Genomic DNA, 16,776 nt, shown 5'->3' on the forward strand with positions numbered 1-16,776 from the left:
CCGTAGGTAGCGTGATTCGTTACTGGAACAGTGTGGAAACGCGAGGGGAATATCTCGAGGGAGATGTGACGGACATGCGTCCTATAGTAGCGGCCCAGACGCAGCAGCTTGTGATTGACAAAGCCTGCTTCGACGGCTTGACCAACGACGCTGCGGAACGTATGCTCATTGAGGTGAGTTCTCTATTGCTCAACTTGATATTTCATTTCGCGCTAGATCTGCCGTGTTTTGGTCACGGAAGGAATCTTTGTCTGCATTTCATCGAGCCGAAGAATGTTGACGCGCGCAGTGCAAAGAATCAGTGCTCGAAACCAGTGGCCACTCGGAAGGCTAGTTGAAGTCACTGAGGTGATGTTGAGCGTCTGTATGTTGCCTCAATCGAGTGTGTCAGGTGAAGGAATATCGAACTGACAAGGACGACGACTTTGTCTATGCACATGCTTATCAGAAGATGTTATAAAGCTACTATGCATGTTTGAGTGGCTATATAGACGTGATCGTATCCTTACTGTGGTTTTCGTTTCGATATGAGATGATGCTGGTGGTCGGATCACTGCGGGAATCGCTAGTGTTTTCGTGGTTGTGAAAGGCGACTCCGCTGGGAGGAGTGGAAGTATTTCGGCTGACGTCGGCCTCGGCTCGATACCAGGGTCCTTCGATCAACCAGGGCCTGTTCAATAGACTGATCTGATCGCATCGCAAATCTTACATCAGTGCTACTGTAGTCTAACTAAAAAACTAAGCGAAGTGCTGGTCTCCTTGCGCTGGATAGCTCGACCTTCTAAACAGCCAGCCTTTTATCATCGGTTCGCCGGCCGGGACCGGGAGAGAGAGAGTCTAACTAAGCCATACACACACACTTGGCCTGAGTACATCATTCGTTGTGCTATTGCGACCAGTACTCACTAATCACCATCAAAAACGAACGGGATGGGTGTTCATTCTGACCGTGAAGCACTTTGAATCTCAGTGCCACCGGAATCCATATTCCCAAACGACCATCGAAGAGAGCGATCATCATCATGACTCGTCTGGGTGAATGACTCGAGAGTGGCTTTTATAGGAAATTTTTGGCGCTAAACCATCCCCATTTGCCGCGAGTACCACGAGGCTTAGCCCTGAACGTCGTCGATGGCAATTTAGAGGTGAAACGGCCCTTGCAGTGTCAGACAAGGACTAGGAGCAGCGATCAACACAAGTTTAGCATCAAAGCTTGACATGACATTAATAATCGACTGGACATAGTCTGTTTATCAAGAGATGAATCACACAATGCTCGCGATGACTCACATGTGACGATGGTGACGAAATTACGTTGTAAGGACCTGCTGCCCAAGCAGGGAGCGACTTTGTTGAAAATGCCCAAGTTCGATGTACACTTTCGAGGAGAAAAGATGCATAACATGATAGCACTTACATTCTTTCCAAACGGGCATTGACGAGGAGATTCGAACGACTACTGGGTGAGTATTCTCGGGAGTGTCAGAATCCCACTAACCGGCAACGCAAGTCGAGACAAGCGAATGAATTGTACAGATCTCACTCAGAAGTCATTTCTGAGCAGAGGTCAACAACCGATCTACAAAAGTGTCTATCGAAGCAAACACTGTGATTGAATCACTCTCGCCTGCCGTCTTCGCGGCGGTAGGGCTAGTGGTCGCTAGGTGTGGCACTAGACCGATGAGGTACTTCAAAACCTCCTCGTCAGTATCAACATGCCAAGCAGGATGGAGCTGTCGAACCATATAAGCTCGGCCGTTGGCGGTGCTGCTACAGAGAACACGGTGCCCGGGAATACCAACTTTTCTTGAAATTTTCTCCTTGGCGGTGTTTTCCTCGTCGTCAGTTGCTGCAATCATCTCAACGACCAAATCGCAGAAGTCGGCAAGTCGCCTCAGACCAGTGTAGAGAGCCTCCGTTTGAGGACGGCCATCAAGAGAAATGCTAACGAGGATGCGACGACCATTGGCAGAGGGTTTTGCTCGGGCGTGAGTGGACGATGAAGGAGTTGCTACTGCGATGGTGCCATTCGAATGATGATAGTTGGGGCTTCGACTGACTCGCCAGAGTAGGAGGAAAACTGCTCCGAAAAGAAGAGTCCAAGCGGCAAGGCCGAAATTCAGCGATGCCAGAAGAGTTTGGGAGGCGCCGTGAAGAGCTTCGAAGATGCGAACCGTGATGAGGCCGCTCATTTGAGAGAATAAAAACGACTGAACAGTTTTTTTCTTGTGGGAACAGAATTATACACGAAGTCTCACATGGTAGATTTTACGAGTCAGAAGTGAAACGTTCATCAACCAGTCAAACAAGTAACCCGACAAGGACCGGGCGGAACAACGTGGAACGCCCGTTCCTGTGTCGGTCAACGGTGAGACACGTATATGCTCTTGGGAGTACGAAAATGACACTTCTTGAAGGTCTTGATTGAACTGTCGGTGCCACTATAGGCAGTTGAAGCGGAATTTCGTGTTCTACGCTGGGAAGCTCTTTGAAGCTGCCCGGAGGCTGTGAGGTTGACCGAGACGGAATTTCTCAACAGCAAAGCTGAGTTATAGACCGGGGATGAATTTTCACGTTTGGATGCCGTTTTTTGGGGTATTCCAGTCGGAGAAACATCTGAGTGGTCAACCGTCGCCGTGATAATTGTTCCTGAATTCGCTTCTAACGTAGACAAGAATTGTGTCGTCAAGAAAGGTGTCGTTATCGATTACAATGGCGAGCGCTAAAATTGCAGCGAATATCGATCACTCGATCGATTGGGAAACTTCGAGGCGCGAGCCAGTCTGCATACTTCTCAAGGCTTCTATCAAGCTTCGACTACTGCTACTATGGGACGCGTCCGCACTAAGACCGTTAAGCGCGCTGCTAGGCACATCGTTGAGAAGTACTACAGCAAGCTCACTCTCGACTTCCAGCTCAACAAGAAGATCTCTGAGGAGGTCGCCATCATCCCTTCTAAGAGGCTTAGGAACAAGATTGCTGGTTTCGTCACTCATTTGATGAAGCGCATTCAGAAGTGAGTGTTTTATGCAACTATTGCGACTATTATTATTATTTCTCTCTTCAGGGGACCTGTCCGTGGAATCTCCCTCAAGCTTCAGGAGGAGGAGCGCGAGCGTAAGATGGACTTCGTGCCTGAGAAGTCTGAGGTCGACACTGAGCACATCGTCGTCGATTCCGACACTGCTGAGATGCTCAAGTAAGGACTGCCGCCAAATGCGGGTTGCCAGCTAGGCGGAGGAAGGCTGGGTCAATGGCAACAACCCTAATTAGTTGGGTCGTAGTGGACGGTCGACATTATCTTGTCGAAGGCAGGCCCCCAGTGCACCACTGCTCCCTTCTTGCTGTAGTGCCTCTGATTATTGTGTTTCTTTTCTCAGGGAGCTCAACATGGATCAGCTTCCCAACATCGAGGTTTCCGATCGCATGGGCTATGCGCGTCGTCGTTACTAGATGCCTGGTGCCCACAAGTAGCCGTCGTTGGAAGTCCTTTTCCTCCTTTTACCCTGGTGTTGCTTTGCTAAACATTTTATAGTGTAGGAGATGCCCATGGTCGGTGAAGATAGACTCGATTAGCTCCATCGCGGAGCTTGGTAGAGTTGGTATGCTGAGACCTGATAAATGGGCGGAATAACTTTCTCTGTTGGTCTGTGATGAATGGCTCCTTTTTTGAACGCTTGGCTTCTGATTATCAATGAAGCGAACGAGCCGCCACTTCTGAGACCATTATAATGATCAATATGATGATACCCATCTGAATACTTGCTACGCTCGACCTCCGGGTGTGACGAATTTGCAACCACCAAGATCTCTGATTGCGATGAATGTTCTTACATAGACTACGAGAGTGTGCTCATGATGATACCCATTTGAATACTTGCTACGCTCGACCTCAGGGTGTGACGAATTTGCAACCACCAAGATCTCTGAAGTTCATCAATCTGTGCGCTGATCGGTTACTCTTTCACTCGGTCGCTAGAGCTAGCTGGCTGGGTTGCCGACCAATCGCAAGAATAACCCTGTGTTCGTCTTGAACCCCAAGGAACAGTAAGGGATCTGTTCAGTGGCGAATTCGGACGGAATATTCTAATGATTATTTACACTCTCCTTTCCTCTATTTTATAAGGTGGTGGCCTTCTGTGTTGCCAATCGATATAGGTGTCTCACGGTGTAGTTGGTCAGAGTCGAATGTGTCCTGTCTCGATATGAATCCATATTGCCGACTACACTATGTGGAATTTCTGATCGATTTTAAGGAAATCTCTTTGATTTCTGCACATCTCTTCCCTGATTTGAAATCATTGTGATCATTGGAGAATCAATCATCACTCATTCTGATTAGAAATTCATATTGAAATCAGTGATTTCAAAATGAATTTCTATAATTAGTGAATTGTGAATAATCATAGGTTGTGATTATAGTATATAATTAGTGAAAATTCCCGAACTCAGTTGAGGAAAGCGAAAATATGTTCGTCCAACACTGCGATGTGTTTTCTATCAACATTGTTGCGGTTTCACTGGTAGAATGATGGTAGACAGCTCTAGCATATAGTGAAAATAAGTACGACATAAGGCTCTTGTTTGCCACTCGGGAGTCTTAGTAGACACTGGACTCAACACGTGAGGAAGGCCACGTCTCGAATAGCTCGGTTGGAATCGTCGCGTCTCGAACACAGCGGAGCGAAGTGCTCTACGGTGTGCATCAGCTGTGTAGTTGCTCACCCAAAATTATTTCGGGAAATCTTAAGCTTGATTCTCTCCAGCTATCTCGTTTTTATCCAATTTTGTCTCGAGATTTGGCAGACACAGGGGAGTATAATAAACCGTTGTATTAATAAACTCATACACTATAATATACAATACAGTCGACTATAATATTGGAATATAAACAATACTATAACAGTATAATAAACGTGTTCAGTCGGCCCCTCTTGCGGATCACGAGCGCTCCCAGGGTTAGATTTCTCAGATGTATAATTCCATAAAAGACACTCGGAGTCGCATTCTATCTTTAATTGAACGATTCAGATGACAAAGAGAAAAACTTAAATTTGCTTTTTGTAGATTCTGCCGCTGTTCAAATTCCCATCACAATGACTCTTGAATGACTTGCACTCTCGTCAGGATATTCGGAAGGGGTGTCGGCCACTTCGGCCCCCGAGAGCTCTGCCTTTTCCTCGGTCCTACAGCCTCATTCAGACTCGCGGGTAAGACCTCAGCGATCACCTATAATACAGTACGTGTCAATTTGATATGATGCAAATGTATGCTATGATAATCGATTTGAAACTATATCGCATATACAATGTAGCGATGGCTATGAACATGTGCTGTACCCGTTTGGGACTGTGATGGTAGCGACAATTTGTTCACTATCATTCGTCCTTCAAAATAACACACATTTGCATATCAAATTGACACGTACTGTATGCTCGTCATAATCCTCAGCCACGTGTAAAGCGATGAAACAGTCAATACCACAAAGCCTCGTTGAGGAGACCACCGCACTGGAGTGGTTACAGTCACAGAATCTCAAGTCAATACCGGAGATCATATTCGACCATTTGATCAATCGCTTGCCTGTAAACGATTGCCTCGACAAAATATGTGAGTTGATAATTGTGCGCTTATCCTCACGCAATCTCCTTAGATGTGAGGACCATCGGTCTCTCATTTTCTGAAGGGGCTCGGCGCGCCACAGTGGCGTCAGAGGTTTCTTCTTTACCAATGTGAGAATAGACTACTGCTAGTGTGACACGCTCCATAAGGTACGATCTACTCGGTCCGATGCTGCACGAGTGGACCACCACAGCACGCCTCAGTCCTCGCGACATGGTTGAGGCATCCGGGGTGTGTTTCGATGAGCTTCTATGAAACAACGAATCGTCCCATCAGGTGCTCGTATGCACTGCTTTCGGCAACGACGGCATTCGAATTTTGAGACTTCTTCTGAGCCTTGGCGCCGAGCCCGATCACTCCCCTTCCCGCTGGCCCTACCTCCGTCCGGTCATCATCGCCTCTCGACGGTAAACCCCCGAATGAGTAGTTCACTATCGGAATCGTCTTCAGTGGTGATCGCGGAGTCCTCGACCTGCTGCTGAGTGTAGCAGACAGCTCGATAGTAAGTAGCTGTTCGCGGTTGTCTGACCTGCTGTTCTCAGGTCGCCTGCTCTGAATCGCGTCCGACTCCACCGCTGCTGCCTGCGGTTGCTTCCTGCGACCCACTTGTTTGCGAACTGCTATTAGCAAAGAAGGCCAATGTTAATGAAGCCAACAAGTGAGAACAACTCAGCTCCACGGTTTGGTGGTCGCGAGCATCGTGAGAAAAGATGCACATGTGCATGATGATAGTGACAATCAAGTCCGAAGAAATTTTGGTTTCTGTACACTATGTAAACTTCCATAATTAGTGGGGAAACTCTTGAGCTCAGCTGAGGAAAGCGAACATATATTCCATCACTGGCCGCGAGTATCATGTGGAGGCCTATTCCCGAGGGACAGAGGCGAATCTCACAGAAAGATATGCCCATTACTCTTCAGGTTGACGGGCATGACGCCCCTGCACGTGGCAACGCGATGTTCGAGTAAACGCATGTGTGAGTTTCTCCTCCACCGCGGCGCTGATGCTCATCGACTTGATATCACCGGTAAATCGGCGCTGGACGAGGCTGACGAAATTGAGGTTGATTCGGTAGGCTGATGACTTACCATATTTCGTCAGTATTGGTTCCATCAGGTGGTCGAGATTATACAAGCATTTTCACCGTCTTTTTCATACCTTGGTTGCTTGGGACAACGGAGACAAGCACGACTTCAACACGATTTTATGTAACTTCAAGCGGAGCAAATTGACATGCATCCAAGCATGGTGATTGTTCACTACAGCGTTTAAGTGTTAGTTGCGTTATCAAGCATAGTATCACAACGTGGCAATACCCCCCTAACACGAGGATAACCTCTGTGATTCAACTTGTTCCTTCAAGTTCACCAAACAATTGACTTCTGTACAGCACAGATACTCTTATGTCGAACAAACATGCGATTGATATTCGCGATGTTGACCCATACCTCCATCTTCCCATGGTCGAGACTGTTCAACACAAGGCAGTTATTGTCAGGCGACGGTGACATGGCCAAACCCGTCGCAATTGGATTCTAATCGAGTATACCGTAGTTCTCTTAGTGAACAAAAAAGAGTGAAACTTTCAGCTATCTCCAGCCCTCGGGGGATATAAGGTGAGTTTTGAAAACAGCCAAGGCTTGAGGAGCTCGACCGACAGAATGATAACATTTTTGATAACAAAGACAATATACCCTGCTTCAAAATAATGTGGCAATTTTTCAGCTGTGCCCCCAGCTGGATCGAAATGGTCAAATATATGATCTACTTCCACAGAGCTGACCCGTCTATCGACTACCTAGTCGATGAAGGCTATTAAACGATAATCAGGATATTTGCGGCGGGTGAACTTGTCGTAGTGTCAATGACTGCATAGGTCATAACAGCCTCGCACAAATACACCCAAGCCACGGACTGGTAGATGTTTAACTGGAAGGAGAGGGATTGGTAGGAGATGGACTTGCACAAGATGGAGTGGTAGGAGACGGGCTCGTAGGGCCGGTAGTGCTTGAAGTGGTCCTGCTTGTGATTGGCGGGCAAGTGCAGTCCTTAGTAGTATTCAGATGGCAATGACCTCGACCATATTCGAAGTTCTGGCAGTAGTCCCCGCGACTGTCACAGTCAGGAGATCTACAATCTCGCTTTCCAGGATCTGGTCCGGCCGTGATATCACAATAGCAAGGTTGGTGAATATGTAGGTGGCAGGCCCCTTTGCCTTTAGCAACGTTCTTGCAGTAGTCGCCAGCCGATGAGCAATTGGTTGACAGGCAAGAATGCCCATGGGGAGTCGGGGTTGTGGTACTTGTCGGGGCCGACCCTGTGGTGGTCGATAACGCGCCCGTTGTAGTGCTGCAAGGAGCGGCGGTAGTCGTGGATGTGGTCGGCCCTGGAGCAGTCGTCGGACCCGTTGTAGTGCTGCCAGGGGCAGTCGATGGACCCGTTGTAGTGCTGCAAGGAGCGGCGGTAGTCGTGGATGTGGTCGGCCCTGGAGCAGTCGTCGGACCCGTTGTAGTGCTGCCAGGGGCAGTCGATGGACCCGTTGTAGTGCTGCAAGGAGCGGCGGTAGTCGTGGATGTGGTCGGCCCTGGAGCAGTCGTCGGACCCGTTGTAGTGCTGCCAGGGGCAGTCGATGGACCCGTTGTAGTGCTGCAAGGAGATGGAGTGGTAGGAGACGGGCTCGTAGGACCGGTAGTGCTTGAAGTGGTCGTGCTTGTGATTGGCGGGCAAGTGCAGTCCTTAGTAGTATTCAGATGGCAATGACCTCGACCATATTCGAAGTTCTGGCAGTAGTCCCCGAACCTATCACAGTCAGGAGATCTACAATCTCGCTTTCCAGGATCTGGTCCGGCCGTGATATCACAATAGCAAGGTTGGTGAATATGTAGGTGGCAGGCCCCTTTGCCTTTAGCAACGTTCTTGCAGTAGTCGCCATTCGATGAGCAGTTGGTTGACGGGCAAGAATACCCATGGGGAGTCGGGGTTGTGGTACTTGTCGTGGCCGACCCTGTGGTGGTCGATAACGCGCCCGTTGTAGTGCTGCCAGGAGCGGCGGTAGTCGTGGATGTGGTCGGCCCTGGAGCAGTCGTCGGACCCGTTGTAGAGCTGCCAGGGGCAGTCGATGGACCCGTTGTAGTGCTGCCAGGGGCAGGGGTACTGCTCGCAGGCTGGGCTGTTGTAGTTGTCCCACCACCATTATTCGAACAACCACTAAACGAGGCCATCAAAAGGGCCGCCACAACGCAGATGAGAGAGGTATTTCGCATGTGAATGTGCGGAAAATAACTATCAGAAAAGCTCATCAGACTCACCGAGCAATCATCAGCGATCCTGCAACAACTTCGTGCATTAGCCTACATGCGAGGCAAGCGTGGCACCCGTCCAATAAACGAACTCTAATAGGCGTGATCCATTACACCGAGGGATGCTGGACCGCGTCGGAAAGACTCCCGTGGGGCACAGACCCGATCACGAATCATCAACGGTTACGCTCGATGCCATGAAACGAGCATCCTCGAAGGGTGGACACATGATATCCTTGGAAAACACTCAGTAAGCGCCTTCTGCGACTTGAGCACTGCCGCACACGCCGCAAGAATCGTCGGCTGGCGAGCTTCCTCGAATGCTTACAAGCTTCCTCGGATACTTATAAGCTCCCTTGATAGTTATATAGCCTCGAGCGCTAACATAATGATGTGGACGAAGGGTGGTGACTCGCGCTCTATAACAAGGCTTGCTCTGTGTGGCAATGCACGCATGCACCTCCATCCAGCTTGGGGCGCGTGCGCCTCCATCGGATGGAGTCCATCCAGCTTGGCACGCATGCGCACGTGCTTATCGTAAGACAAAACTCGGCTTGATTGCTGCCATACCATATAATATTGATACCATATGAGTCTGTGTCGTTGTTGGTTCGCTTGGTGTTGGGCACCTGCTTTGCCCAAAGCTTCAACATATGCCATGATGGCATCAGCGCGCGCCAGGGGTGGGGGCCCCTGAGAGAGCGCGCCCAAACCTTTCACGCAATCGCGCAGGTGCGACCTGCCTGTTGAATAGGGCTGGAAATGAAAAAGCTAAATTTAAATGGCCCGTGGAAATCGGCTGATTATCCGTGTACACATAGATCTCTACGCTAATGGGTGTCCTCTCAAGTATGGTTGAAACTGAAATCCTGTGACCAGAGATTGGTATTGAAATGTTCGGATCCACATGTTGATGCGAGCGTGTGGCGCGCGCAAAAGTATCGTCAGAGCAGTTTTACGGGAGATAGGAGATTGATTCGATGAATCGGGTTCTGAGATCTTCGCCTATTAGTGGTACAGTAATGCATGGGCATGACATGTTCCATGGTATATGCGAACTCACGCTCTGGTGTAATGAATTTCATATTTTTGTATTCAACTGGTGTCTTTGGTTGCACATGCTCCATTTTCCTAGAGCATCTATCTCATGCTGGAGACTCCAACGCTCCAGCGCGGAATGTTGTGGATGGCCTGTGTTCGATACATGGCTCAAGTGTTATAACTCTATTGGTGTTGTTCAGTTCAAACTGATTGTGTTTGCAATGTGGGAAATGATGCATGGGGAGGTGGTAATATATGGGCAGTGATATACGGACGATAATATGCTACACAAACATACTCCATTGACATAGTGTGATACATCATTACTGAATATTCTCGAGAACTTTGAGTTATACAATTCTCGTAACGGATTCCACACTTGTGCGGTTAAATTGACCTCATATTGCGGTTTTCGTTCGAGCCAGATGGCTCGCGAAAACCGCCTCCTTTCTCTCTCGCTAAAGTAACCTTTGGGGGTTAGATCCGGGATTTGCGGACCGCGAACATCCGTCATTGCAAATTTTTGTGCCACGGGCTGGCTAACGAGCTTCTCTAAAGAGGTTCAAAATAGTGTATCTGATGGGACATACCGTATGTGAATTGATCACTGATGAGCAACTGAAATTTGCCAACTGAGGCCGATTCCTTAATTTTTCTGGCAGCAGGTCTACTTGGTGTTGGGCACCTGCTTTGCCCAAAGCTTCAACATATGCCATGATGGCATCAGCGCGCGCCAGGGGTGGGGGCCCCTGAGAGAGCGCGCCCAAACCTTTCACGCAATCGCGCAGGTGCGACCTGCCTATTGAATAGGGCTGGAAATGAAAAAGCTAAATTTAAATGGCCCGTGGAAATCGGCTGATTATCCGTGTACACATAGATCTCTACGCTAATGGGTGTCCTCTCAAGTATGGTTGAAACTGAAATCCTGTGACCAGAGATTGGTCTTGAAATGTTCGAATCCACATGTTGATGCGTACGTATGGCGCGCGCAAAAGTATCGTCAGAGCAGTTTTACGGGAGATAGGAGATTGATTCGATGAATCGGGTTCTGAGATCTTCGCCTATTAGTGGTACAGTAATGCATGGGCATTATATGGTCCATGGTATATGCGAACTCACGCTCTGGTGTAATGAATTTCATATTTTTGTATTCAACTGGTGTCTTTGGTTGCACATGCTCCATTTTCCTAGAGCATCTATCTCATGCTGGAGACTCCAACGCTCCAGCGTGGAATGTTGTGGATGGCCTGTGTTCGATACATGGCTCAAGTGCTATAACTCTATTGGTGTTGTTCAGTTCATACTGATTGTGTTTGCAATGTGGAGAATGATGTATGAGGAGGTGGTAATATATGGCAGTGACATACGGACGATAATATGCTACACAAACATACTCCATCGACATAGTGCGATACATCGTTACTGAATATTCTCGAGAAGTTTGAGTTATACAATTCCCGTAACGGATCCCACACTTGTGCGGTTAGATTGAACCTCATATTGCGGTTTTCGTTCGAGCCGAAGGCTCGCGAAAACCGCCTCCTTTCCCCCTCACTAAGATAACCTTTGGAGGTTAGATTCGCGATTCGCGGACCGCGAACATTCGTCATTGGAAAACTTTCTTCCATGTGCTAGCTAACGAGGTTCTCTAAAGAGGTTTAAAATAGTGTATCTGATGGGGCATACCGTATGTGAATTGATCACTAATGAGCAACTGAAATTTCCCGACTGAGGCCGATTCTCTCATTTTTCTGGCAGCAGGTCTACTTGGATCGCTGTATTCTTTCTTTCTGAGTGGGTAAAGCAGGTCCCTTGATGAGTTGGATGATTGTGGATCTGCTCATGGCAGAGACCATGGCTCCACTCCCCATCGGGACTTCGCGCCATCATTTCATGGCGGGATCATTTCATGGCCTAGGTTCGTCGAGTACGACGAGTGGGCGGAAATGCGATGAGCGAGGTGATTTGCATCGGATTATCCACCACACATCGCGCGCACAAGGAGACAGCCTCAGCACAAGGACCTCTTAAAGCCGTCCTTAAAAGCCGTCTCGAAGCACAAGGACCCGCGGAATTTTTCCGGGGGTAAAATCCTGAACTTTCTCCGTCCTTCTACTTGGCAGAAAAGCGTATCAACAGCATCATAATGCAGCCGACTAACAGTCGAAGAAGGCCCAAGCCAAATGTGTCTCTCCAACGGGCCGTCAAGCTTAGCGTCTATTCTCCCCAGATCGCAGCGACGGCCTATGTAGTCAGCCAGGAATTTCCAAGACTTAGAACCATTGCCAGCGCCGTCAGCATAAAAGCGATCGATGTTAGCAATAAAGTCAGAAAGGGAAATCCTCATTCTTCGTCCCGAAACAGCAAATACGACGGCACCATTTTCCACTGGGCCGGCAACCCAATCTCTCATCTGTTCCAACCACTTGTCAGATTTGTTCGCTTGAAGTGGAGCGACCGAAACCGTCTTGTTGCCTACTGAGTGAATCGCATACTTGCTTCGAGTTGAAGTATCGCAAGAGGGTCGAGATGAGGCATCCGAAGACCCTTGACGATAACAGGCGTGCTAGTCGCTGCGAAATTGGACAATTGTTTTGCTGACAATCTGTCGGCGCATAGTGTTGGTATATCAACGAGCATGGTGCCTCCAGTACGACATCATCAACTGAGGGAGATGCTGGTTATCGCTCTCCCAATCCCCCGTAGCACACGATGTGTCTCCCTCGGGCGAAGAAAGTCTACTTCGATTGAGTACAATCAGGCTGCAGCCACATAAGGCGTTCCGGGAACGCCTTATGAGGCTGCAGCCTGATAGCAGGGGACCCCTGCTATTATATCCAGTATAGTATTATCTCAATGGGCAAATTACTAGCAGAGAGATAAACAGAGTTGTTATGTCACTCGGGAGAGTTAATAGACATTGCACTCAACACGTGAGGAGGGCCACGTCTCAAATCCATAGATTTCGTGTTGGAGTCGTCGCATTTCCGAAACAACGGAGGATCGAAGTGCTCCACGATGTGCATCAAGAGTGACAACCTCACATTTCCGATCACATAAATTGCAATGGCATGCGGTCGTTTTTTAGTAAAACCGTCGACTCGACAGCCCCGGTCTCCTCACCGATTCGCAATTGCTCGCCTGTTCAGTACTGAACAAGTACTGTTGCAGACTCTGCAGTGCAGAGTACACCCTAGTGATATGAAAAACACTAGTGAAAAACATATTTCACGACTACTGCATATGACCCCCAATATCGCGTCTTACACCGAGTTCACGTAAAACGGGTGAAACTCCAGTGATTTCGTAATCGCATATTTTACGCGTGAAAAACGATCAAGTTCACTATTTCTACACACGCAGTAACATCCACTACTTCTATTCATCAATCTGTTGAAACTAAATCCATACATTAGTAATTTCGGCCGAATTTGTTATTCACACATTATACAGGTGACCTTTACCAGGGCATGGTCGCTCATTTCGTAGCTGCTGAGTATACTGGTAAAAAGTGCTGCTCTAGAAAAGATTACTCCTCTACATATCTTGTTATTCGAAGTATTCATATAAAACAATGTTTTAAAAACATATTAAAGTCATACTTAAAGCTAATACTAAGCTAAAGTCATACTAAAGCTGTAGTAGTAGTTGGCTCCACTGGTGTGTTGACCACCTGATCTTCAAATGCTGATCCCATTCTCATGTAGTAGTAGAGTTGGATACTGAATCCCGACCTCCAAACCTCATCAGTAGCCACGATCAGATAAACGGATCAACATGACCAGTTAGTGAGTCAAGATACAACACGGCAACTTGAAAATACTGATACTACAGCTTAGTCCCCAAAACTCCCCAATACGCAAATAACCGGTCACTCATGGGCCACGTCCACCACCATCGTCTCCAACCACGAATTAGGTTTCGCATAACCAGACCTTACCGAGCACACCGACAGAGAGTGAAGAATACTCCTCACTTTAGGGGCCAAACAGACGGATCATCTCGATTCTCATATATCATCTGTGACTCACGGTCCGTGAGTCACGGACCGTGAGAGTCTCACGGTGAGACCCTCTTAAAGCAAAACAGTTGAGCTGTTGGCGCTGTTAGAGCCCTGTGACCTAGAGTTCGAGTTAGAGGACTTCCCGGGAACACGACGCGCAGGAGGCATAGGGAAGTCGGGACGAAGAAGACAAAATTTGATCGCCCAATGAGCAATGAGCTTCGGCGCGCAGCACGTATGTGCATAGCGTTCTGGCGTGAAACTACTTCGCCGATGGAGGGTGTGTCTCAACTACATAGAGATAGACTAGAAATAAATGAGAATACAACGCTCACAGTCACCAAATCTCCATCAATTCAGAGCCACCAGCTCTGAGGCTCTCAGTAGGAACCACGCCCCAATAACATACCCACTTGTCCTACATTGAGCCGCATAATTCCCTTCTTTTTTTGACGATGTCATTGACAGCACTGTTGACAACAGTACCGTCACCTCATAACCAGTCTCGACGTGAAAACTTAGAGCTGTCTTGACATACAGCTCACGCTTGGATAACCGGAGTACTTCAGTATAACGGATTAGTCACCACCAGATAGGAAGTAATTGGGAGGGGAGTCCAGCCTACACTCATAGCTACTAGCTATTAGCTAGTGTGGCCCAAAGCTTGAGGCCGCGACACTTGGGAGTATCTGCTACCGACTACTGACGCCCGTTAACGCCTGGGGTGGATTGCCCCTCCGATACAGAGGCATGACAACTAAGACACAACTACTCGTCTGTTCACCTGAGAGTCCAAGTCGTCCGTGGCCGACCAATCGGGCAACACCAAATCCGCCCCCCACAAAATGGGGGCAGGCCCGAATCTGGCCAGCGTTTCTATCACAAACCAAGCGTGAGAGAAGTCTGCCTCATGAGGCATTCCTGCTTGGACCGATTGAGAAGCATCTGACGTGGAGCGAGCGTTGTGTGTAGTTGAGCTCTCCGCAGATTCTGCATCTGAGAACCAATCGTTCGCTGCCGAGTCACTGTTATTCCCTGAATCGCTCCTTTCTGAGTTGCTAGTGTAATTTGAGACGCTCGCTATCGAGAAGACATCGTCGTGAGAACTGCCTTGTTGATGAGTGCCTGGAGAAGCAACAACTCTGGCCATCCCAATAACTCCGACACTTGCTTGGGTTACTGCTCAGCGCTCTCATCACGCCTTCATTCCTCGGTATGGTTCTAGGGCCGCGGTTTCGAGGCCTACGGCCACGATTTGCTCTCCGTAGCTGTTGATGCTCCGGAAAATATCTGCGTCAACACTTGAGTAGCTGCTATGTTCGCATTCCGCCGTTAGACGAGCATCATAATCACGATCAGACATTGACCTATATTCATATCATACGTCCTTTTCATAGCTCTGCTTAGTCCCTCTGAGAATTTTGACCGCGTATCCATGAACGCAGCATCCCCAATCTCGGGAATCTTTGCAGGTGCATGTGATCTTCGGGAATCCTCTTTGAGTTTAGATTACTAGATGGAGGCGGAAGTACTGTTCCAATACGTCATCTAGCGGTATGGGGGGCTCTGAAAGTCGAGGATGAGAATATGCATATCAAATTTGAAAGTTTCTCTGCAGGAATTGCATGAAGAAAGCACCTTTGTCGAAATCCGATGCTAAAACTCCTCTTACATAAGTCGTCATATCAGGATGAGTCGAGCGCTGTAGCTCGACTGGCACAAATCTGCTTGTTTCGACAAGGAAATAGTGGTTTGTTGTTGGTACGGGTCGTAGCTGCGAAGCTTCTCTTGTGACCTGTGTGATGCATGATGATAGTGACAATCAAGTCCAAAGAAATTTTGGATTCTGTACACTATGTAAACTTCCATAATTAGTGAGGATTCCTCACTGAGGAAACTATTGAGCTCAGCTGAGGAAAGCGAACATATATTCCATCACCGGCCGCGAGTATCAATGATACTGTATCATGTGGAGGCCTATTCCCGAGGGACAGAGGCAAATCTCACAGAACGATCTATCCATCACTCTGCAGGTTGACGGGTATGACGCCCCTGCACGTTGCAACGCGATGTTCGAGTAAACGCATGTGTGAGTTTGTCCTCCACCGCGGCGCTGATGCTCATCGACTTGATATCACCGGTAAATCGGCGCTGGACGAGGCTGACGAATTTTAGGTTGATTCGGTAGGCTGGTGACCTATCACATTTCGCCAGTATTGGTTCCATCAGGTGGTCGAGATTATACAAGCATTTTCACCGTCTTTTTCATACCTTGGTTGCTTGGGACAACGGAGACAAGCACGACTTCAACACGATTTTATGTAACTTCAAGCGGAGCAAATTGACATGCATCCAAGCATGGTGATTGTTCACTACAGCGTTTAAGTGTTAGTTGCGTTATCAAGCATAGTATCACAACGTGGCAATACCCCCCTAACACGAGGATAACCTCTGTGATTCAAGTTGAATCATTCAACTTGTTCCTTCTACACCTTTTCAATCTCAAATTCAACAATTGAAAGAACAAATTAGATGAATGAAATTTGATTTCCGACAAGTGAAAGGTGTTTTTCGCGAAATGAAAGTTCAAACTCGAAATGAAAGTTAGAGTTTGGTTGACCGGTCGAAAACTAAAGTTCAAATTCGTAAATGAAATTTATGAACTCGGAAACGCATGTTCAAATTCGTCGAACACAAGACCAATTTCGACCAATGAAAGCTCACTTTCATTCGATGGAAGGAAATTCTCGTGAGCGTCGTGCCACGGATCGACTTGCAACTCGCAAATTGCGAGTGTTGATGGTGCTCTA

The 16,776-nt window shown here is 48.0% G+C and overlaps 5 protein-coding genes across 5 annotated transcripts; 3 read left to right on the forward strand and 2 right to left on the reverse strand.

The window, feature by feature from the left end:
- Positions 1 to 1,526: 1,526 nt before the first annotated feature.
- On the reverse strand, positions 1,527 to 2,202 carry Pmar_PMAR015868 (conserved hypothetical protein). Its single transcript, XM_002787467.1, has one exon. It carries the CDS (start codon positions 2,190 to 2,192, stop codon positions 1,551 to 1,553), a length of 642 nt encoding a protein of 213 aa, XP_002787513.1. The 5' UTR covers positions 2,193 to 2,202; the 3' UTR covers positions 1,527 to 1,550.
- Positions 2,203 to 2,797: 595 nt separating this feature from the next.
- Pmar_PMAR015869 (40S ribosomal protein S17, putative) lies at positions 2,798 to 3,499 on the forward strand. The gene is made up of 3 exons (XM_002787468.1): positions 2,798 to 3,016; positions 3,068 to 3,199; positions 3,381 to 3,499. Exons 1-3 carry the CDS (start codon positions 2,829 to 2,831, stop codon positions 3,451 to 3,453), a joined length of 393 nt encoding a protein of 130 aa, XP_002787514.1. The 5' UTR covers positions 2,798 to 2,828; the 3' UTR covers positions 3,454 to 3,499.
- Positions 3,500 to 6,164: 2,665 nt separating this feature from the next.
- On the forward strand, positions 6,165 to 6,694 carry Pmar_PMAR015870 (hypothetical protein; the record flags this gene model as incomplete). The annotated part of the gene is made up of 2 exons (XM_002787469.1): positions 6,165 to 6,280; positions 6,544 to 6,694. Coding segments are annotated over 2 exons (267 nt in total), but the record flags the coding sequence as incomplete, so codon positions are not given.
- Positions 6,695 to 7,151: 457 nt separating this feature from the next.
- On the forward strand, positions 7,152 to 8,477 carry Pmar_PMAR015871 (conserved hypothetical protein; the record flags this gene model as incomplete). Its single annotated transcript, XM_002787470.1, has 3 exons — positions 7,152 to 7,817; positions 7,891 to 8,287; positions 8,436 to 8,477. Exons 1-3 carry the CDS (start codon positions 7,687 to 7,689, stop codon positions 8,475 to 8,477), a joined length of 570 nt encoding a protein of 189 aa, XP_002787516.1. The 5' UTR covers positions 7,152 to 7,686.
- A 110-nt stretch (positions 8,478 to 8,587) lies between these two features.
- Positions 8,588 to 8,792, reverse strand: Pmar_PMAR015872 (hypothetical protein; the record flags this gene model as incomplete). The annotated part of the gene is made up of 1 exon (XM_002787471.1): positions 8,588 to 8,792. A coding segment is annotated over one exon (205 nt), but the record flags the coding sequence as incomplete, so codon positions are not given.
- Positions 8,793 to 16,776: the final 7,984 nt, after the last annotated feature.

This window comes from Perkinsus marinus, assembly GCF_000006405.1.
Source record: "Perkinsus marinus ATCC 50983 genomic scaffold scf_1104296929362, whole genome shotgun sequence".
NCBI lineage: Eukaryota > Perkinsozoa > Perkinsida > Perkinsidae > Perkinsus > Perkinsus marinus.

Bases quoted from the DNA above. Each gene is read 5' to 3' on its own strand.
- Pmar_PMAR015868 (XM_002787467.1), bottom strand. From the start codon at position 2,192: ATGAGCGGCCTCATCACGGTTCGCATCTTCGAAGCTCTTCACGGCGCC.
- Pmar_PMAR015869 (XM_002787468.1), top strand. From the start codon at position 2,829: ATGGGACGCGTCCGCACTAAGACCGTTAAGCGCGCTGCTAGGCACATC. The intron at 3,017-3,067 runs GTGAGTGTTTTA...TTCTCTCTTCAG, and splicing joins TTGATGAAGCGCATTCAGAA to GGGACCTGTCCGTGGAATCT. The intron at 3,200-3,380 runs GTAAGGACTGCC...TTCTTTTCTCAG, and splicing joins GACACTGCTGAGATGCTCAA to GGAGCTCAACATGGATCAGC.